The sequence below is a fragment of the Anolis sagrei genome, chromosome X (genome assembly GCF_037176765.1).
Source record: "Anolis sagrei isolate rAnoSag1 chromosome X, rAnoSag1.mat, whole genome shotgun sequence".
Lineage (NCBI taxonomy): Eukaryota > Metazoa > Chordata > Lepidosauria > Squamata > Dactyloidae > Anolis > Anolis sagrei.
Genome location: NC_090034.1, coordinates 43,322,213 through 43,345,805, shown reverse-complemented (window position 1 = coordinate 43,345,805; position 23,593 = coordinate 43,322,213). Strand labels below are relative to the sequence as shown.

General features: G+C 42.0%; 1 protein-coding gene across 3 annotated transcripts in view; it reads left to right on the top strand.

Moving 5' to 3' along the window:
- Nucleotides 1-23,593, top strand: part of KSR2 (kinase suppressor of ras 2) — a 204,632-nt gene that overhangs the window by 55,195 nt on the left and 125,844 nt on the right. For all 3 annotated transcript variants that reach the window (XM_067473258.1, XM_060785468.2, XM_060785469.2), the window contains exon 4: nucleotides 10,068-10,575. In XM_067473258.1, the coding sequence (XP_067329359.1) occupies nucleotides 10,068-10,575 (508 nt within the window). The remainder of the gene's footprint in view (nucleotides 1-10,067; nucleotides 10,576-23,593) is intronic.

Here is a 23,593-nt window from a genome sequence, read left to right as displayed (position 1 = left end):
CTGCAGAGAAAAGTGTGAGTAGATTGGTATCCACTTTTCCTAGAGTACACATTTTAACACATTTTCCCAGTTGAATGTGAGTGTAAAACTTTGAGTAATCAAAATATCTTTTCATCCTCACCTATGCCCAGTTTTCTTGCCTTCTCTGTTGTGTTGTGAGAAGGTTAGCCTTTTTCTAATTGTTCAGTATAGGAGACTCCTAAGTTGGTCCACCTTCGTAAGACTCTGAGGTCATCCGGAATTATAGCAGTTTGGCACCATTTGAACTGCCATAGCTCCATCCTATGGACTCCTGGGATTTGTAGTTTGTTATGGCACCAGAGTACTCTGACAGACCCTCAACATCTGCTGTGGGGATCTGAATTGCCACCAGGAATTCTCCCTAATGTTTAGATAGTGTTTCTGTATCCTTGTCAATGTGTAAGAGAGTGAATTCTTCTGTCCTCACTGTCCTTGGCGTGAGTGTGTTGTTGATGGTGAGAGGAAATGATGTCTCTCCTCACTTGTTAACATTTCTCCACTCAATAAATCACTGGGATGAAGAGACTTGTTGGTATCCAATGTTTAGTTGTTGGGAGAAGGGGTAGATTTCACAAACTGAATTGTTTCAGGGTATCCCTCACCTCCTAAAAGTTGTATAGCTGGTGAGTAAGTATTAATCACAAGGGAAGCATATTGTGATAGGAGCTCCAGGCAATTAATCAGCTTTAGCTCATGAATGCCAGTATCAGACCAATATCCAGGAATGAGGGAGGGGAGAAAACCTATTATCACTCCAGAAGATGTGAAAGATGAGATGGATGGGTTTACAGTTGTCAGTTTTATGTCATTGCTAATGCCTCTTCATTAGGCTGTACATGGCCAGCTCCCAAAAGAGATGGCATGAGACTCAAGAATTATCATGATCTACAGTGCCGCAACCCTCCCCACCCTGCTTTTCATTTTGAGAAAGTTCACTATGTACAAATAGACTGTGCGGGCCAAATAGTGAGTGCCACACTGCATGTACATCTGCTCAAGTTGTTCTCCCACATTTTCCACATCTGCAGGGATATTTACAATTTGAGTACTTTAAAGTCAGGGTGGGAGGGTTGACATTAGGATGTGGTCACACTCTTGATATCAAGGGATACCTGGGTGAAATACTGAATGAGATCGGGATTGGGGGAAGCCTCTGGGGAGCTGCATCCAAATCTTCCATAGGTCAGAACAGAGCTAGAGGTTCCCTTTTGCCATTCAGTGTTTTACATATGTGATCTTCTTATAGTCACAGCAACCCGTAAGGTGGGTCAGTAGTGGCGTGATCCTTGTGGATCCTTGTGCTGAACTCACAGAGGAACTTTGTTCAGAGCAGGGGTAGACAACTTTGGCATGCCTAGAGGCAAAGTTTGCCCCCCTGACTCTGGGGGGGGGGGGGGGCTACTGAGAATTGTGCCACTAAAATTCAGCAGCAAAGTGGGGAGGGGGGAGCTGTTAAAGTAAGCTTTTGCTTTGAATTTTGCTGCTCCCAAATACATGCTAGGTGGGAATTCAAGCAAGGGCCTTCTCAGTGGTTGCTTCTAACTCCTGAATTTACTGGAAAGGAAAGGAAGGTTTACTCCACTCTTTTCTTCCGCCTTTAGCAATTAAAGACTCAGGCAGGTGGTGCTTTGGAGTCTACACTGATCTGCTTTGAAGGCAGGAGAGAGTGGCTTTTATAGCTGTGTTTCAAATTGTGGTTTCAATGCATTTGCTTTGATGTTGTTTTAATCAAAATATATATTTAATATACACACTTCATTATTTTAGCTGTACAAATGCCTTTGGATACATCAATACTATTGTAATGCAGTTTAACTGCCAAGACTCAGTGCTATGGAATCATTAGAGTTGTACTTTTACAAGCTCTCTGCCAAAGAGAACCCCTAATTATTGATTGTTCTAGTAGTGTCAAACTACACTACAGTGTAGATGCACCCTTTGTTTGCTATTTTGGCAGAACATTTGGGGTGTAAGTAAAAGAAAGCAATAAAAGAGAAATTCGTTTCCCAACATTCAGCCAAAAATCTCCTTTCTGCTTAGTGAAGTGCATAGTTAAAACTGTGGAGGTTGCTACTCCAAGATGCAGTAACATCCCACAGATTGGATGATCCTAGTAGATAAACAAAACCTTGGCAGATGGGACTATCAATAGCTATTAGACATGATTTATTCCCTCTGATACCAGAGGCAGTGTCCCTGTACATGATTTGCAGCGGAACATGAGCAGAAGGGTGCCATTGCGACTCATGTTCAGCTTGTGGGCTTCCCCCAGGCATTGGATTGTTCACTTAGGAATAGAATCCAGGCATGGAGAAGTCTTTGGTTTGATCCAGTACAGCTCTTTGTATACTCTGATCTGCCAAACTATAGGATTTAATTCATTCTCCTTTGTGTAATGGTTTATGAAGCATAAATTAGTCTGGTTGAGATTAAAATGGCTTTTGAATATTTTTTTTACTATGAATATGCAGAAATAATTAAGACAAAGCAACCTAGAGTAGTGAGCTTGAATCGATGGCATTTCTGCAATCAATATATTTACAAATATGTTATAATAGATTTCAAATTGGAATTTATGTATTTATCATATCAGAATCGAACCCTGGGTACAGTTGTAATGTGTTTAAAAAACACAAAGTTTAAAAAAAATGGAAGAAAACAAGAAAATCGGAAGTGAAAAAGAAGAAAGAAAAAGTGGGTGGGGTGGGGAGAAGAGGATGGGAAGCTATTCTGAATCTAAAATAATGTGTTTTCCCTAAGTTTAATGATAAAAAAGCAAAATAATGAACACATGAAAATTATTGGAAGATACCCTTCCAAAATTTTACTTTTATTCGCAGTGCTCAATGAGAAAGTTATTACTGATTGATTGTTATCGCAAGAAAATCCTTATTTGAAGGTGCATATTATAATATGGAAAATATAAATTTTCTCCCTCCCACCCTGTCCTGACCAAGCTGATGGACGGTGCCTTGCTACCTCAGATCAGCACCTCCCCATTCATGGTTTCTTGATCAGCAAAGAGCTAAGGCACTTTCCCTTCCCTGAAGATTGGATGTAGCAAAGAAGCTTCATTGAGCAGCAATCTTTTTGTGACATTTTCTAGTTTTTCTTTGATTAAAATCCCAGGTTGCCCTAGTAACATTGCATTTGTTGTCAGTGATGAAGAAAGCTAAAAGAAATCCCTTAGAGAATCATTACAATACTATATAAAATAATAACAACAATAATAATAATAATAATAATAATAATAACTTTATTTTTATATCCTGCCACCATCTCCCCGAAGGGACTTGGGGTTTCTTACAAGTAGGACCAAGCCCAATAATAACAAAGTTAACCAAGTAAAAACACATTTAAAAATGCAATAAACATATAACAATCTAATTAAACAATTAAAACAGTAAAATATAAAAATATCATAAAATAAATCAAAGACAACCTCAAAAAGAGTGGGCAACCAAGCAGGGGTACTTTGAAAGAACTCCTGAGGAATTTGGATAAGCCATCTAACTTAGAACAGTCAGCCTCCCACATTTGTGGGTTTGGCTTTTGAGGAATTTGATTAAAATGTTTTTTTCTGGGAATTTCTTGGTCCTCAAGGGTCACTCTACCATAAACCAAATGTCACACTGGAGACCCGGAGAGTCATACAAGGAATATCTCTCTAGGAATTTCTAAGTCCTCCAGAGTCAACACCTGGTGGAAATTGACCATAAAATTGTGCCAGGGAACCTAGAGATTCCTAGAGAAGTGTTCTCTCAGATTAAAAAAAGCTATTTTTATTCACACACACCCCCCCCCCACTTTTGTGGGTAACCAGTGTCCCTAACCCCATGTGGAGGGCTGACTGTGTTATCTACATTGATGAGCAGCAACTCTCCAGTGTTTCAGACATGGGTTCCCACCACATGTACCTGAAGACTGGTGGTTGGTCCTTCTTGCAAAGTATGTCTCCTTGCTACTGAACTATAGTTCTTCCTTTGAGTAAGAAACATCAGAAGCAGCCTTCTACTGAGTTCAACCACTGATCCATGAAGCCTGAACTGACTGTTTGAGCATTCAAATTGGAAACTTTCCCAGCCCTGCTAGGAAAAGATGGAGATAAAATCTGGAACCTTCAACACAAAAGGCCCATGCAGAACCACTGAACCACACTGTTTCCCAAGGAAACATAAACAAGTGAAACTGTCTTATAAAATATAGTACCATGACTCTATCTAGTCTAATCACTGTCAGCAACTTCCCTGTATTTCCCAATCCTGCTGGCAGATCCTTTTTTTCTTAGAGCCTTTATATCTCAGTTTTGTAAAAGGCATAACACAGAAGCATGTTAAGGAAACCACCTTACCCACCTCTTAACCACACAACTGTTATAAACAATTATAGTTAAATACAGCTCATTTGATTGATTTAATTAATTGTATTAATTAAATAGAAGAAGAAAGCTGATTACACCTCCAGTAGAGATTGAACTTGGGGAATTTTGTGGCCACATCTTCCCCAAAGAGGGAAGAATAGTATATGCTGGATGTGTGGTCTATCCAGCATGGTTCATGACACATAGCAGAGCTGGGGGATGTTTCACTCATCTGATGTTTGGGTCTACAACTCTGTCCATCCTGTATCATTAGCCATGCTGCCTGGTGTTTCTGGGGTCAGAATTCCTGTACACCAGTGGTTCTCAACCTGGGGTCCCCAGATGTTTTTGGCCCACAACTCCCAGAAATCCTAACAGCTGGTATACTAGCTGGGATTTCTGGGAGTTGTAGGCCAAAAACATCTGGGGACCCCAGGTTGAGAACCACTGCTGTACACCCAGAGGGCCAAAATTTCTCCACCTTCATTATTGTCATGGATAATGTTGGTTCAGTATCTACAAGAGTCCCACCAAAGCATGCACGTGTCTCTTTTAGCCATGTTTTTAAGTGCTTACTTTGGCATTTGAGGGATATAACAAGAAGCATTGAGGACATATCTGCAAGCATGGTTTGACAGGAAACCATACTGTGATGCAAAATCTGACTGCAACAACTCTGAGTCTGTGATGCCTCAACAATGCCACCGCTGCCAAGTCTCTGAAAGGCATTATACCTGCTTTTGTGTGAGCTTATGTCAGTTTTAAAATGGACTCCCCAAACTCTACCTGGATATTTTTAGGCATGACGCATCAGGATAAGCATCAAGTTATTTTTATGAGGGTGCTCATCAATCATCTAATGACACAGCCATCAAAATAAATACCAGATAGGTGGGTGGAGAGAACAGTTTGTAGCCTGGACCGAGGGGCTTAATAGCCCCAGATTAGGCTGTTAGGTTAGAGATCTCTTCCTGCTTGTTTGTCTGGACACATTCCACTCCGCTCCTATGTTTAGTAACCCATCCATCATCATTAATTAGTAAAATGGAACAGGGGTAATTACACTTTCAGAGCTGGATGACATTTTCCTGGGAGAAACATTTACTGTGGACCTGTACCTGACTGTTTCTCTTTGTTCTTCAGATTATTATATCACAGTTCTCCTCCTCCTTCCTTTGGTTGCTTTTGGTAGTTTATTGGTAAACTTGCAAAACTTTAGGTGCCACGAAGAACAACTATCTTCATCTCCTTATACTAAATGTACCTTTGAGAGTAGCGTCAAATATAATTCTTATGGGACGTGTCTACACTTACTGGAAAACTTTAATTTAAATGTCTCCAGATCTGCTCCAATGTAGTGCTGGGAGCTCTTTGGCCTTTCACACAGCTGGCTGGGCTGAGGGTGCCTTAGGGCTGCTACTTCACTGCAAGCCGCTTTCTCCTAGAGGTTTTCTGGCAATGTGTCTGCACTACTTTGACTGCAGAGACTTATTTTGGCTGTGTAGAAATTGTCTTACTATGCTCTGATGTCAGGGAAAGGGGTTTAGACACAATGTTTTTTTTGTTGTTGTTTTTTTTTTGGCAAGGACCAATGAATATAGACTTACAGTAAACTGTGGTCTGGGATATGTGCAGTTAGAATTGGTAGCCTCTGAAACCAGGAGACTTCAAGTTACTAGAGTCAATCTGGGCTTTTAATGAGAGTCCTGAGATCTCCCAAACAGATACTGGCATAAAAGCCATAATTTTAGGAGTAAAGAATCCTGATCCCAATAATAGGTTTCCAGCATCAGAAGTAAATGGAGCTCTCAGCCCTTCAACACAACCCCATTCCTAGCTGTCCTGAGTGTTCTTCTGAGCAGTACAAATTATGGTTGGCCTGGAGTAGGCACGTGTTTCTTTTTTCTCCTGTTGTTGAACATTCAGAAAGCAAACATTTTTCCTAATTAGATGCAAATCTACCAGACATTTAGCAACAGATCTTGATTTCTGTCCTAAATCCATTCCCATCAATTCCCCAAATGTGGTAAATTAACATTGCCGCATTTCTGCCCTCCTCCATTCCCCTTTGGTTGTGTGGATTCCCTTTTTACCCCAAAACTTTTACCCCCACATTCTGTCCTAATGGCACCATCATTTTTCCTCTTGTTGTTTCTCACCTTCTTTCATCAGTTTTAGAGGAAACCATTTGGAAGACATTTCCTCCCCCACTTTAAAAAAAATTAAATCAGCTTCTTCCCTTTCTGTTCTATTGCTCACCCTCTTTCCTTACCCCATCCTTCTCAAAAGGTGGAAATAAATTGATTTCCTTAAAAAGGATGCTGAGATAACAAGGCTATCAATTAATAACCCAAAATGGGATAAAAAGGAGGAGTTGGGATAGTTACTGACTTTATAGAATGCAAATATTACCTTTTCTTCTTTTTTTTTAACATTCATGAGTTGTTAGAGAAGTCAGATCAAAAGCAGCAGCAGTGAAGAGCTTGGATCCACTGTGTGTGGAGAGAGTTCTGTTAACTGCATCAAATAGCACTTTTGGTAATGAAGTGAAACTCCCCATGTTACTTTCCTGACCAGACACCAGAGTGGCAGTGATTGTGTCTATGAGGGGGTGCATTCAAAGAAAGAGGAGGCGAGATGGAAAGAGGGAGAAAGGGTGAACAGAGGACAATGATTTTCCAGATTTTCCCCCCCTGAGAAACTTTCTGAACTTTTTCTCTTCTATTCTATTCCCCTCTTTGGAAAAAGAAAAGCAATAATGTTTAACAAAAAATTAATAGTAACCAGCATTTATTTATTTTTCTTTGTACTAGGGGCCTTACCTTTCCACCCATGAAATAATGTTCGGGAATGCTGCTAGGTCTGGGATATTGTGGAGGATGCTGGCTAAGATACTAGTAGAGTCCCTGCCTTTGTTATTAGTGATTGAAGAGGGGGAAACTCTTAGATGCAAAGAGAGAAAGAGTACTAACAGGGCACAGTTCCAAAGGGGATGGAGTAACTCAGAGCTGTGAAGGACTTGAAAGGAGAATAGATCCTGGTTTGGAATCTCTGGATGTTGTTTAGGAGAACTGTGATGCAGTATTAGACAGATTGGTGCAGGAGGATAACGCTATCAATGACTCTAAGGGCCCTTCCACACAGCCCTATATCCCAGAATATCAAGGCAGAAAATCCCACATTATCTGAGTGTGGAGTCAGATAACCCAGTTCAAAGCAGATATTGTGGGTTTTTCTGCCTTGATATTCTGGGATATAGGGATGCGTGGAAGGGCACCTGGTCATTTTGTGTGTGTGTGTGTATGTGTCAAGAGCGACTTGAGAAACGGCAAGTCGCTTCTGGTGTGTGAGCATTGGCCATCTGCAAGGATGATGCCCAGGGGACTCCCAGATGTTTGAAGTTTTATCATCCTTGTGGGAGGCTTCTCTCATGTCCTTAGTCATGATATTTCAGGACCAGAGGTGGCATATGTCAGTTGATAGGGGTAGAAGTTGGAGGGGGTTATTGCATGAGCCCTGCTAGTGGGCTTCCCAAGGGCATTTGGCTGGCCAGTGGAGGAGTCAGGATGCTAGGTTAGATTGGCCTTTGGACTGATCCATCTTTTTCTGTTCTTATGAAAATGTTTGATGGATACAGAGGTGCCCAGTGGCCATACATTTTCTGTAAAATAATGGCTTATTGCTATGACTTTACAAAAGAAGGTGACAGAGGAAGGGACCTAGATCTAGACTGGGAATGCAAAGTAGCAGTTGTAGTGGTACTAAACAGGTTTCAGCTCAAGGATTTGGAGGACTTCTTCCTTTCTAGATGTTATACATTTCAGCTCCCTGGAACTCCTGTGAATAAGACAAATGGTAAGGGATTGTGAGAATTGTATCCTGAACTCCTGGAGGAAAAGGAGGAGGCATACGGCCAGAAGCAAAGCCGATCCTGAGAATATCAGGATTTTTTATGCTGGCCAATTCATCTGCAGTCAGTTCAGTTCAGTAATGTAGGAATGCAAAGACGCAGTAATGTTCTGAACAGGCACCGGAGGTGGCCACACACTCTATCCACATGTCAGTGGAATTGACCAATCCCTCCTCCTCCTTCCTGATTGCTTTGACATCTTCTGTTGTTGGTCTGGGGAATCTGTTATGGCCAGGAGTTCTCAAAGACCTGTGCAGCAATCCTGCAGGGGCAATGGTGGCAACACATCTGATCATAAGTACAGGGAAAAGGGAATAGTGGTGACCTGTGTGGACAGTGCACTGGTCAGCATCAGACTCTGTTATGCAGTCCATGCTGTGCACAAACTGGAGGGTTCCTCTAGAATTTGGGCCAAACTCCAGAGTGTCCTTAACACAGGGCTAAACCAGATTACCACAAAGACAACCAGGAATGACTTCTCAGTCAGTGAGGGCAATACAGCCTATGTAGATGAGCCTTCAGTCTATAGATGAGGAAGCAACATAATGCACAAGGCAAGGACGTAACCATAAGAAAAAAAAAAACCCGGCCATCTCCCTCTAAAACCTCCATTTTGCATGCAATTCATGATACCAATTTTGACAAAACCCTAAACAACTTGGGGGCAAGGTATCTGGAAGACCACCTTTTCATATAAGCTTGCCCTAAACCTTGAAAACAAAATACAGAAAAAAGAGCAACAAGCAACAGGATAAAATTATCAATGTTCACAAACTATATTATTATTATTATTATTATTATTATTATTATTATTATTATTATTATTTCCATCATCAACATCGTCATCATAGCACCAGAATGTCATCTGGAATTGTAATTTATTCTATACAAATGCATAATTCCAGATATTTCCATTTGTGGGAGGATGTTTCCACATGTCTCTGTGATTATTACTATAGCTGATAAAAGCAAAATACATTTATGTCAAGTTGTATGTCTTGGTGTCTCCATGCAATTTTTTAGCTTTATAGGTTCATCTTTCCAATTCAGCAAGATTTCAAAGCTTAGCATACCATTTGTCATCTGTTTTCCATTCAGCTGCCAAGCTGCTAACAATAATAATGCAGTAAGACTTCTGTGGGCTATATAAGAATTTGGTTAAGAGAAAGGGCCCAAATTCTGATTGCCTACAGAGATCCTGTTGCAGCTCCATCACTAGCTCATAACACTGTTGAATACACTTTTGATTGTGGAGCTTCTACCCAAGAAAACCATGTTTAAGGATTGATTTTAATCTGTTCTTAAAAGTTTTTATTTCATGCTTTAAATGTTTTTATCCATTGTCCATTGCTTCCGTGTGCTGGTAAGTTGAGAAGTGTTGCAAAAAATGCTTGAAAAACAAACACAAATATGTCAGTTGATCCCTAGTGCAAGAGGTGGGAAGCAAATAGCCCACAGAACCTATGTGCCCCCCAACTTTCCAATTAGACATGAAAAATATTCTTTGCCTCGTACAAGATGTGCAGGGAGCATAGAAACCTGCAGAAAGTATGGTTTTCTTTTCAAACTAGTCATACAGTGTATTCTTAAACTAAAAACAAAGTCTTAAGATTACACGTTTTACCAAATTTCATAAGGACTTGGCCATGGTAGGGAGAGTTGTAAGTTGGGGGGCACTTGGAACCACCAGAGTTGCTCACTCCTGTCCTACTGACATATAGACACTTCGGCAAACTTTCTTTGTTTCCAGCATCTGCTTCTTTTTGTTTCTAACAGGAAGCAATCTTTCCAAGCAAGATTGGACCATTCAGTGGCCAAAGACAACTGAGGCTAGCAAGGAGAATCACCCACTGTCCCAAATGGAGGCCGTGCAGTGGATCCATAATAATCTTGCTCCAAGCCCCAAAGTTCAGGCAAAGTGCAATCAGAATTACTGCCAACCGGCTGTGTCACACGGAGCGGTGTTTACCCATGTGGAGAGGCTGACCGTGGAAAGCTTTCCAGGGCGGAGCCCTCCATTGGGATCTGGCCACCGCTCCTTGCCCCCCTCCCCACGCCAGAGGCATGTTGTCCGTACTCCACCACGCACCCCAAATATCGTCACAACCATGACTGCGCATGGCACCCCACCAGTCCGGAGGAAGAACAAGATGAAACCAGCAGGCACACCACCCCCTTCCGCTCGGAAACTGATTCACCTGTTCCCAGGCTTCACAGCTTTACATCGCAGCAAATCCCATGAGTTCCAGTTTGGCAATCGAGTGGAGGAGGCTCACACCCCTAAGTAAGTGGAGCGAAACATGTATTGCAGGGATGAGGAACCTTGTAGATCTTGAATGTTATCCAATTTGTGGGTCTGAGATCCAATCAAAGGTCTCAGAAGTGGCTCAGCCTGGAACAGATTGAGGCTTCCTTATCAAAACTGCTATCACTCAGCCCAAGCCCACTAGCTGTAAGACTAGCAATAAGATAGGCATGATCTATAGTAATTTTAAGGAATGTTGAGCCCAGTATGATCAGGGGCTATTTACAGGTTTGTTGGGGAGCTATCAGACCAGCATGACATCATATGATCAAGACAATTGCCTTTGGTGACCAAAGATGACAGTTCTGCTCTTATGCCAGCTTGTCACTTCCATGTGATACAAAGTATTTTCTGTTGGGTGGTGAGAGAGCAGCATACTTTGAGCTACTAGGCCTGGGCGGTTTCATTTCGTTAATTCGTAATTCGTTAATCATTCGTTAATTTTTCCAATTACAAAACGATAATGAACCATTCTGGAGCAATCATTAAAAAAACCGAATTTTTAAAAACGTTTTGTAAATGCTTCGTATTTCGTTATTGTATTCGTTTCGTTATTGTTCTGAGGTCGTTTCGTTATTATTTCCGCATGTCTGGGCCAGTTTTATGGTTTAATTAGTGAAAAAAATTATAATATCACACCAACAGTCAAGAACAGAGGGAGAGGGAAGCTTCAGAAGGTTTTGGAGGTTTTTTAGCGTATTTCGCGGTCGCGTCCGCCATTAACGAATCGATTCGTTATTGTTTCGGAAATCGATTCGTTAATTTTTTTACCATTTACGAAATTTCGTAAATATCGAACCTTTTAAAAGGAAAATTTTGTAATTATTTTAAATATCGAAACAACCCCCCCCCCCCCAAGTACAAATCGATTTTAGAAACAAATTTTTGCGTTGTTACCCAGGCCTATGAGCTACATTTGAATGCTACATAATATCAATTGAGATAATTTTGTATATTAGTGGTTCTCAATCTCTGACTTTTTAAAAGTTGAAAGGTTTTGAACTTCAACTTCCAAAAAGCTTCAGATAACATGGCCAATGACCAGGGTGGACCATTGATTGACACTGAATAGCTACTGTGGTGGTGTTGAAACCAGCAGGCATGTTGCCTGAGAATAAGACAGTTAATGGAGCAAGGCAGCCTTCTTGACTACAAACAACAAACTTCCCCATTTGTACCTAGAGCTTGAATATGGAACTTCTTTTTCATAAAGTATGTCTTCCACCATGGAGCTGCAGACCAGGTATATTCGAAGGAGCTGTGTACCAGGTAAGGTTATTTTGCCCAATATTATCAGAAGTTGGTCTTCTTACCTCTGAGACCTTGGGTCAAAGGTGAGAGTTTTCTGTGCAATTTTGGCTGTTCTTGCCCATTCTCTGTTGGCCTTCTACAGCAGTAGGAAGGTCTACTACTAAATAGGAAGATCCTTTGCTTTCTGAGCATTGGTTTTAGAGTTTTCCTACCATAATTCTATGTTCTTTAAATATTATTTTAGTCCACCCTAAATCAAACATTTTGGTTGTTTATTTGGTTGTTTCACAATGTTCATTATTGCAGGTGTATTTAAACTGTTTTGCAGTTGTGTTCAAACTGTTTTGGTAAGATGCTTTGGGCTATTTGAGAAAAGGTGTGTAGAGTGAGCCAGTGAGAAGAATGGGACAACTGGTTCTGGTAGCAAATGCTGGGGGATAGCAGGGGTAAGCTGCCAGCTGCACCTCTTGTACCTGTTCTGTACCTTTGCTGGGGTTACCCTGACATTTGGCTCCCCTTCCAGTTTGTTTCTGGATTCAGGGAATGGTGGGGAAATGTTCCTGTCCTTTTCCTGAGGCGTCAAAATGTTTTGAGCTGCCCTTGAAGGCAAGACAAATATTTTTGATCCATAAACTGCGCTATAGGCTGTGCAGGAGCTATCTCTGCTTATGTGCTCTGCTTCTGTCTTAATTAATGGAACGGTGTCTATGTCTGACATGGGATATTAAACTATATTATTAGCATTGTGGCACTATGATTATCATACTTAAACTGTTTTTAATGGCCTCTGGCTAGAGCAATAACGAAATAAAGAAATGAGAAGCCAAGAATCACTTAACTCCTCATCCCAAAGACTTTTATGAAGCAGAAAGAAAATCTCCCTGTACAATACCTGATAGAGGAATGTGTGATCCCTCCAAATGTTCTAGGACTGTAATTCCCATCAGTCCCCATCATTAGCTATGACTGAGTAGAGCTGATGGGTGCTGCAATCCAAAGGAAATCTGTAAGGGTACGTGTTTTCCATCCCCTGGTCTGCAAGGAGGGTTATCAGGATGTATCTGTTGTTTAGAGTTGTGAGTTTTACTTATTTACGACCTTTCTTCCCTCATAAGTTTTGCTATAGCTCTCTCTCTAGCTAACAAGATTGTTTAAGCTATGTGTAGGTTGCACCATCTCCCCCTTCTCTCTATCCTTTCAGTCTTTTCTTCCCTTTTAGTTTCTACTGGCTTCATTACCACCTTGAAAAATCATCACATAAGGAAACATGTGTCTCATTCTTATGTGGGCAGGGAATACATTTTCCATGCTTTCTTTGAAGTACACAGGAATATAGTCCTGTCCAGACAAAGGTATGCATAGAACTCTGTCAACGAGAGTGCAAGGTCATTTCTTAAAATTTGGAGTCTCAGCAATGCAGATGTGCCAGTTTTCTTTCACCAGTTTGACTGCAGACAAGCCACGAAATACCTGGCTCTACAGATATGCCATAAAACGTTCACTTCTTACCTGAGGCTGGCTACCCAGGCAGTGTTGCTAACCTTTGCAGCCCCTGAACATGTTGATTCTACTCAGCTGCCGATCACTATTCAGAGCTTTATTCCTTTCGTTTCCCCACCTCATCTCCTTTCCCTTTCGTTTCAAGCTTTTTCCCATTATAAGTACTGTAAACACACCCTTAGGGCAGTGGCTATCTTCTCCTGTTGTTGTTTTTTTAAACTGATACATAAACTGCTTTGACAGCATTCTCAACTGAAGAGCAGAAGATGCAGTCTAGAAATAAATAAATAAAAGCTAAATTAAAAGGAAAACTCTTCCAGATTTTGACCTGGTGTGCCACTGCATACTGATTGCTAGAGGACAACAAAGGAGTTTTATTCAGGGAGGGCAAATCTCACATATTTCCTTCACCAACTTCCTTCCATCCCATTTCCATGTCAGAATGGTTGCTACCGTAGATGCTGCTGCTGTTGTCATGTTCCTTCAAATTGTTTCTAACCTAATGGCAACCTTACCATGGGGTTTTCTTGGCAAGATTGTTCAGATGGAGTTTGCCTTTAAGAGAGTGGGACATGCCCAAGCCACCCAGTGGGTTTCCATGGCCACGTGGGGATTTGGGCCATCCAGCCCATGGGCCATCCAGTCCAACCCCCTGCCAAGAAGAAGGAATATTGCATTCAAATCACCCCTGACAGATGGCCATCCAGCCTCTGTTTAAAAGCTTCCAAAGAAGGAGCCTCCACCACACTCCAGGGCAGAGAGTTCCACTGCTGAACGGCTCTCACAGTCAGGAAGTTCTTCCTCATGTTCAGATGGAATCTCCTCTCTTGTAGTTTGAAGCCATTGTTCCGCGTCCTAGTCTCCAAGGAAGCAGAAAACAAGCTTGCTCCCTCCTCCCTGTGGCTTCCTCTCACATATTTATTCATGGCTATCATATCTCCTCTCAGCCTTCTCTTCTTCAGGCTAAACATGCCCAGCTCCTTAAGCTGCTCCTCATAGGGCTTGTTCTCCAGACCCTTGATCATTTTAGTCGCCCTCCTCTGGACACATTCCAGCTTGTCCATATCTCTCTTGAATTGTGGTGCCCAGAATTGGACACAATATTCCAGGTGTGGTCTAACCAAAGCAGAAGAGAGGGGTAGCATCACTTCCCTGGACCTAGACACTATGCTCCTATTGATGCAGGCCAAAATCCCATTGGCTTTTTTTGCCGCCACATCACATTGTTGGCTCATGTTTAACTTGTTGTCCATGAGGACTCCCAAGATCTTTTTCACATGTACTGCTCTCAAGCCAGGCATCCCCCATTTTGTATCTTTGCATTTCGTTTTTCCTGCCAAAGTGGAGTATCTTGCATTTGTCACTGTTGAACTTCATTTTGTTAGTTTTGGCCATCTCTCTAATCTGTCAAGATCGTTTTGAATCCTGCTCCTGTCCTCTGGAGTATTGGCTATCCCTCCCAATTTGGTGTTGTCTGCAAACTTGATGATCCTGCTTTCTAACCCTTCATCTAAGTCATTAATAAAGATGTCGAACAGGACCGGGCCCAGGACAGAACCCTGCGGCACTCCACTTGTCATTTCTTTCCAAGATGAAGAGGAAGCATTGGTGAGCACCCTCTGGGTTCGTCCATTTAACCAATTACAGATCCACCTCACCGTAGTTTTGCCTAGCCCACATTGGACTAGTTTCCTTGCCAGAAGGTCATGGGGGACCTTGTCGAAGGCCTTACTAAAATCCAGGCACGCTACATCCACGGCATTCCCCGCATCTACCCAGCTTGTAACTCTATCGAAAAAAGAGATCAGATTAGACTGGCATGACTTGTTTTTGATAAATCCATGTTGACTATTAGCGATGATCGCATTTGTTTCTAAGTGTTTGCAGACCACTTCCCTAACAATCTTTTCCAGGATCTTGCCTGGTATTGATGTGAGGCTGACCGGACGGTAGTTGTTTGGGTCATCCTTTTTTCCCTTCTTGAAGATTGGGACCACATTGACCCTCCTCCAATCTGCTGGAACTTCTCCCGTTCTCCAAGAACTCTCAAAGATGGTTGCCAATGGTTCCAAAATGACTTCCGCTAGTTCCTTCAATACTCTTCGGTGTAGTTGATCTGGCCCTGGGAACTTGAACTCATTTAGAGCAGCCAGGTATTCCTGGATGACTTGTTTCCCAATTTGGGGTTGGATGTCCTCTAATCCCTCATCCACTCCATCTTGCTGAGGTTGAAGGTGACTTTTTTTTGTGAGAAGACCGAAGCAAAAATGGAACACTCAATGGCTCCTTTCTACCCTGTTTTATTATCAAGTTAGCCATATAAGCCAGGCAGAGAATGAATGATTGCTCCATGGTCACCCCAATTTTATAGCTCAACGTGAATCTCCCAAGTCTTAGTCCAATGTTAATCCCCTACTCCACACTGACTCACTGGTGTTGAGCTGAGGACATTAAAGACCACTGCTAAAGTTCATGCAGCAACTACACAGATGCAACTCAGTCTGTCTGAAAGGTGCACACCACAGTAGCAATGCTCTCAATAAGAGAAGGCACATAGTCTGGAAGTCTTTGGAATCCATATGTGACTGCCCTCCCCCCTCTCCTCATGAAGCTTTTGTAAATCTGAGTCGCACCCCAAGAATGGTCTTGCAGTCCTTTCTTTCTCTGTTCCTGCACCATTATCTCAAGATGGGATCCAAGGCAATGAAGTCCTTGCCTTCAATTTCACGAATCAGTTTGTCTCTAATGAGTAGAAAAGGAGCAGCACATTAGCCACGTGTGAGTGTGTGGCAGTGCAGCACACTTGGGTACATTTTATAGGGTTGCCAGCTCATTAATTCCAAATGTGGCACCTTCAAGAAGAAGGCTGCCAGTCCTTGTAATGATCTCTTGTACAATGAGGAGAAGGCTGAACACCTTACAGCTACTCCGTCCCCATCCTCCTCAGCCATTATTCTTCTTATTCTTTTGACTATCTTTTCTGAAACCTAGCATTGGGTTTCTTTTATATTTCCCTTACACCTTGCTGCAACGATCTATCTGTCTGTCTTGTTTTCCTGTTTGGGGACCCCCCTCCCTTCAGGAGCCCATTCTGCCTTTGAATGTCATTCATTCAAAGGATGTGACAAAAATGACAGGCAGTTTGCTTTCATGCACCCTGAATACCTTTTGCTGTTAGAATCAGGATTCTAATCTAAATGGATGAATTGTCTGACCTAGCAAATCTGTTCTTCTGGATTTATGTTCAGCAAGTCGACATGTTTGTGCAGTCAAAAAGCACAAAAAAACTCGCAGTCTTCCTAGTTCCTCCAATCTCTTCATCAGGCAAGGTGGTACAAAAAGCAAGTCATAGTAGAAAAATGTTATAGGATTATGGGGATTGCAGTGCTTTGGCAATGGCATACATGTTGGAGGCTGTGCTGACTAGGAATTATGGGCATTGTAATCCACTACTTTTAGGAGTCACCATGATGTGGGAGGATCTAATTAAAGTTCTCGCTTGAAAGGTTAGATTAATGGTTAAAAGGTCTGGACTAGCAGGCAACAGTGACAACCATCATGCCATTGGGTTGTTGTAGGTTTTTTTTGGGCTATATGGCCATGTTCTAGAGGCATTCTCTCCTGACGTTTCGCCTGCATCTATGGCAAGCATCCTCAGAGGTAGTGAGGATGCTTGCCATAGATGCAGGTGAAACGTCAGGAGAGAATGCCTCTAGAACATGGCCATATAAACCGAAAAAACCTACAACAACCCAGTGATTCCGGCCGTGAAAGCCTTCAACAATACATCATGCCATTATCTCTATATCCCATTTTCTCCAAAATATACATATGATTATTTAATTAACTAGTGAGTTAACCACTAAGGCAATAAATTACATTGCAGCCTCACCAACATTAGTGACAATGAAATTATTCCTCCATTTATAGCAATGTTAATGAATAATTTTAAAGCATGATGCCCACTGTCCTGAAAAAGGAAGTAGAAGTTGGTGATGGAGTTGGGTGGCACTGGTAGAAATTCTCCTGTAGATAATTACCACTGCTACTCAATGCTGTTGCAAAAGTGAAATATGTAGGAGAGGCAGTGTGAGTAGTGGTCTGAGTGTGAACCAGTGCTGTGGGGGATAGGGGTTCATATCCCTGCTTGGCCATAGAAACTCCTAGCGGCAAACCTCTGGTGAAGAAATCTTGCTCAGAAAACCCCATCTTTGGTTCACCATACATCAGAGTTGACTAGAGGCCATGCTGTTGGAAAGCTAGTGCAACCTTCTCTGACATCTAACAGTAAATCCAAGTCTCTGTTCTTCTGCTTCCTTCTTCTCTGCATTCCAGGCAAACTGACCATTATAACTTATATGCCCTAAGGACTCCCAAGCGAAGTACTGAATCCTACCTGTTTTGATTAAGGTTCTCTTTCTCTTCTTGTTTCCTTTTTCCTCCCTTGCGTCTTACCCCCAGTGACTGATGTGACGCCTCTATTGAATGCGATGTTTGTGTGTGCGCGTAGAAAGAGAGAGCATTGCAAGGACTGTTGTCATTTTTCTCTCTGTAATTAAACCAGGTGAATTCAAGTGAGACCCTGGGAGCAGCGCCCAGGGCGGAAGGTAATCAAGCATTTCCAGCAGCTAATTGCAAGCAGGGGCTTTGGAGCCCTTTGGTTGTTCTCCTTTTGGCAAGACATCCCTACTCTTCACTTCCAGTGGGACTCTTGACACTTTAGGTCAGGCTACCGTAACTCGCAACAAGTGAGATGCAAGCCCCTGGCACCAACACTTGCAAGAGAAGAATCCCCTCTAGGCGGTGGAGTTTATTAAGCTAAATTAATCGAGAGGAGAGAAAACAAATATTGAGACTCTCCAGCGTCCGACTGAGCACTCATGGCTGCTAACAGAGAGGGAAGAGGTCTGGAAAGAACCCAGAAGCTGCTTGGTGGAAGAGTGGAGGTTAATTTACTCTAATGGGACTTAACGATTTTTAGGAAGCAGCCACTGAATCTGGCAAATCCATTAGTGTTTCGGGATCATAATTTGCACATTAAAAGGGGAGGATTTTTCAGAGTGTGTATATAATCATGCGGATGCTTTTGCCTGCTTTCCATTGTTTACTCAGATTTGAGTATAGAGAAAAAGTTGGGAGGGGGCAGGGTTTAATGTGAGTGAGACCTCATGTCTAGTGTGCTGCCAAAATGTCTGGGATTCCTTCTGCGCTACACAATTATAGTGGAACAGTTCCATTTGGCAGCTTCCTATGGAATCTTTGGATTTGTTTAACGTGGAGGGTACTTACAATTCTCAACCATTTGCCTTCCCAAACTATAAATCCCAGGATCCCATAGGATTCAGCTATGGTAGTCAAAGTGGAATGAGAATGCTATAAGTATGTAGTGTGGAAACTTACTGGGACTTCAAGCCATAGGCAGCCATCAGAGGGGAAATGGGAGCCAGAATTTGAGATCAAGGAGTTAAGGGCAAAGCAAAGTGTTTGCATCTGGGGAAGATACGTACTAAAGCAAGGAATATCCTTGGTGCTCAGCAGGAAGCACTGAATAGACCTTTCTGTCCAGGAAGGGTTCTGTCCGGGCTGAGAATACGTCATTGCCCAGAACAGGTCCTGAGCTTGTACCAAGAGTTTCTAGGCAGGGTTAATGTTTTTCTTGTACACTTAATGGAGAGATTTCTTCTTTGAATTACAAGTTTGAGCCACTGGCAGTGTTGACTGATTAATTCTCAGATTTAATCCCCAACAAATAAACTTTTCCAAATGCTTTGGCTGCTAATTTTTCCTGGGACTTGCTCAATTTCAAATCTCAGTGTTTTAAAGTGGGCTCTGGGGATTCATCTATCAAGCTAAGATTTTTTAAAAACTTTTAAAGGTGTCATGATCTTTGGGTTTCATAGGTTCTATTGCCTATTGTGCCTTTCTTCTGTTTTTTTCTCCCATTTCAGTTGATTTCTTTAAGATGTCACACTAGTTTGCCCATTTGCTTTTTATTTTCAGGAAAGAGGACAACAAAGGATCAGGACGTCTGTCACAATACACTTGTTTGTGGGATTATAAGACAGGATTTAACAACAACAACAATTCTTTATTGATTAGTCAATTTTGACCATATCAAAACATGCAAAACATACAAAACATACACATACAGTAAAACCATATATGAATACAAGGCATCATGGCCTACTGGCCTGTTGACCCACTCCTAAATAATTGAGCAATTACAAGATAAAGAGGTTTGTTTTGTGTGAACGTGTAGGGGTATGCAATTGACTTATCACCTACTTCATCTGCTATCATTTTCAACAGAGATGATTATTTAATTACACACTTACAAACTGGAGCCCCTTGGCTTATTTCTCAATCACTCAGTGCTGGTTCTCTGGAGCAACATGCGCCAGAACCTTCCAATTAGTATTTATGTCTCTGGCTTGATGCTGATTGGTGATTGCTAACTAAGTGCCCATATAATGCTTAAGAAGACCCAAGGAACTCATAAGGCACTTTTCGATTACTAGTGCTCCCTCTCAGTCCCATTTGTTTTCCAGATTGCCATTCTGTTGATGATTACAGACCATGGAATTCCAAAAGCCTGGAGACCCTTTCTAGGACTAATGTTCCAGACCTTGGCATTATGACTAACAGCTGGAATCTAGGCACTTCATTGTTGTAAACTTCACTCCATTACCTTCAGTTTTGTTTCTCATCTTTTGCAAAATAAGCAGTGGGAAATGACACAGCAGCCTTTTCAGATGTTTTAAACTCTGGTGAATCCAAATAAGTAAGAGGTAAGCTATGATATGTGCTTCTGGCTTCTTTGACATAATCAGGTTTGAACTATTCAGCATTCCGTAAATTGGGGACAAAGTTGAAATCCCGGGTATTCTGATTACTTTGTGGAGTCAGTTGAAGAGGAGAGGAGGAATGTGTGAGTTGGAAGCCCAGTACAGCACAGCATGTGAGTATAATAGTAATAAAGGTTTAATTATGGAATTATGATTTAAGCATACATCCAAACCAGTGTATTGAGTCTAGGAATGAAAAAAATCTGGCAACTCTAGTTTTGTGCTTTTCCAACCTAACAATCTGTCAATCTACTTGTTTTGTTCAATTTTTCAATGTTAAGTTGGTTTTGTCCCATTTCTGCATCAGGTAAAGGTATTGGTTGTTTTTATTACCTCAACATACAAATATGGTAGTTGGCAGAACTCTGTGTTTTCTGCTAAAGTTACAGGGAGAACCAGTTGCTTTTTAAATTGGAAAAGAATGGGCAATAGGGAGGGGGAAGGGAAATGTTTCAGTCCTTTCAAATTTCAGCTTCCTCCCCAGAAATGGGCACTCCAGTTAGTTATGTGGAAGTGTGGTGGTGAGTTGACTTGGGCAGTGGATATGATCCCTTCCTAAAAAGCATTAATCTCTCTGTTTTGAAAACAGACTTTTCCAGCTTCATCTTCAGTAAGCGGGAAGGGCGGTGTTAGAACGGATTTCTGAGGAAGGTTTGGAAAATCTGCTTTCTCTCCTTGCCCATCACGTTGCCCACTTAGTAAATGCAACCCCTTTTTTGATGCAATTATTCAAGAGTTGGCCTCTGCTGCCCCACAGGTGGATGTGATTCATGTTAATTACTGTTGTGGCATTTCTGCCACAAGGAGCAGAGATTGTCGGAAGAAGCATTTCTGCTGGATCCCCTGGTGAACCTTCTTTCCCCACTTTAAAAAGTGAAGGCATGATTTCAAATTTATATGAGAATTTACATCATGGTGATCTCTATAGAGATCCACCTGCACTGTCCACTGGCTGGCCTGGAGCACTTTATGTGCCAGGCAGAGATGGAGGCCACTGCGGTCGAGCTTGACATAGGGGCCACAAGTGGAAACAATGGGTGCCATTGGGGTTTAAATAATAAATTCCTGTAGTTCCTTTTAGCAGATGCTAATACAGATATGACACCTCTTTAACCCTTGAGATTTTCCATGCAAGTGGAATGATGCCTCTACACTAAACAGATCCCCAAATTGTTTTTATCCCCCTTCTAGTTTAGCTTCCATGGGGTGCCATGCTGTCACTGAATGAATTCTTATTGGAGAAGGGTCTGCAGCTCTTTAAGCCAAGCATTATGAAGGAGCAGAGCTTTGTTGATCAGGGAACCTCAAGGTCGATGCCAGTTGAATCTTGCCCGAAGGAAACTGATACATCTCCTGTCTGAATTGGCAGTGATCCTCAGAAGCCTTGCATTTATTTTATTTTATTTTATTTTATATTTTATTTCATTTTTATTTATATGCTGCCTTTTTTTCAGAGCAGTATCAAAGGTGCCTAGCCCCATAGAATTGTTCACTTAGTAAAGAATGTCACCTCATGAAGAACAGGCTATGTTTGAGAGAAAGTAGGTAAATAGATCATAGAATCACACTGAGGTCTATCACACTGAGGTCTAATGCCTAGAGAAGTGTTTTCCCTAGAACTCTTTAGTTCCTCCAGACCAACTGTATGGTCTATAGAGTTGTGCCAAGGGACCCTGAGATTCTTAGAGAACACAATAATAAAAATCCACAAATAATAAAATCTGTTGAAGTCAAACCCACAAATGTGGAGGGCCAACTGTAGTTGGAGTAAAACTTCCAAAATGGCCAGCCATTTACCATATAGGAGTCTACTACAGACCTCCAAGCCAGGAGGAAGAACTTGATGAAGTCTTCTGCCAACAGTTGACCAAACAGGCACAGAGAAGAGATGTAGTAGTCATGGGTGATTTCAACTATCCCAATATTTGCTGGAAAACAAACTCGGCCAAGAGTACAAAGTCCAACAAATTCCTTGCTTGCCTTGCAGACAATTTCATGGTCCAGAAGTTAGAAGACGCAACAAGGGGGTTGGCTACTCTTGATCTCATCCTAACAAATGTGGAGGACCTGATCGATGCGGTTGAAGTGGTTGGATCCTTAGGGGCAAGTGACCATGTGCTCCTGCAATTTGAGGTACAAAGGAAGGCCGAAACTAAGACAAGTCAAACCCGCATTTTGGACTTTAGGAGAGCTGATTTCCAAAAAATGAAGGAAACACTGAGCAGCATTCCGTGGACACAGATACTAAAAGACAAGGGAGTTACGGATGGATGGGAGTTTCTCAAGAGTGAAATACTCAAGGCGCAGTTGCAAACCGTGCCAACAAAGAGAAAAAATAGGACAAGTGCAAAGAAGCCAGAATGGATGTCCAAAGAACTTCTAACTGTGCTGAGACACAAAAGAGACATGCACAAGAACTGGAAAAAGGGAGAAATCACCAAAGAAGAATTCAAACAAATAGCCAACACCTGTAGGGAAAATGCTGACAGGGGATAGGGAAAAGGCAGAACTACTTAATACCTTCTTTGCCTCAGTCTTCACACAAAAAGAAAGTCATATTCAACCTCAGCATGACAGAGTGGATGAGGGATTTGAGGACATCCAACTCCAAATTGGGAAACAAGTCGTACAGGAATACCTGGCCGCTCTAAATGAGTTCAAGTCCCCAGGGCTAGATCAACTACACCGAAGAGTATTGAAGGAACTAGCGGAAGTCATTTCGGAACCATTGGCAACCATCTTTGAGAGTTCTTGGAGAACAGGAGAAGTTCCAGCAGATTGGAGGAGGGCCAATGTGGTCCCAATCTTCAGAAGGGAAAAAAGGATGACCCAAACAACTACCGTCCGGTCAGCCTCACGTCAATACCAGGCAAGATTCTGGAAAATATTGTTAAGGAAAGTGGTCTGCAAACACTTAGAAACAAATGTGTTCATTGCTAATAGTCAACATGGATTTATCAAAAACAAGTCATGCCAGACTAATCTGATCTCTTTTTTCGATAGAGTTACAAGCTGGGTAGATGTGGGGAATGTCGTGGATGTAGCGTACCTGGATTTCAGTAAGGCCTTCGACAAGGTCCCCCATGACCTTCTGGCAAGGAAACTAGTCCAATGTGGGCTAGGCAAAACTACGGTGAGGTGGATCTGTAATTGGTTCAATGGACGAACCCAGAGGGTGCTCACCAATGCTTTCTCTTCATCCCGGAAAGAAGTGACGAGTGGAGTGCCGCAGGGTTCCGTCCTGGGCCCGGTCCTGTTCAACATCTTTATTAATGACTTAGATGAAGGGCTAGAAGGCATGATCATCAAGTTTGCAGACGACACCAAATTGGGAGGGATAGCCAATACTCCAGAGGACAGGAGCAGGATTCAAAACGATCTTGACAGATTAGAGAGATGGC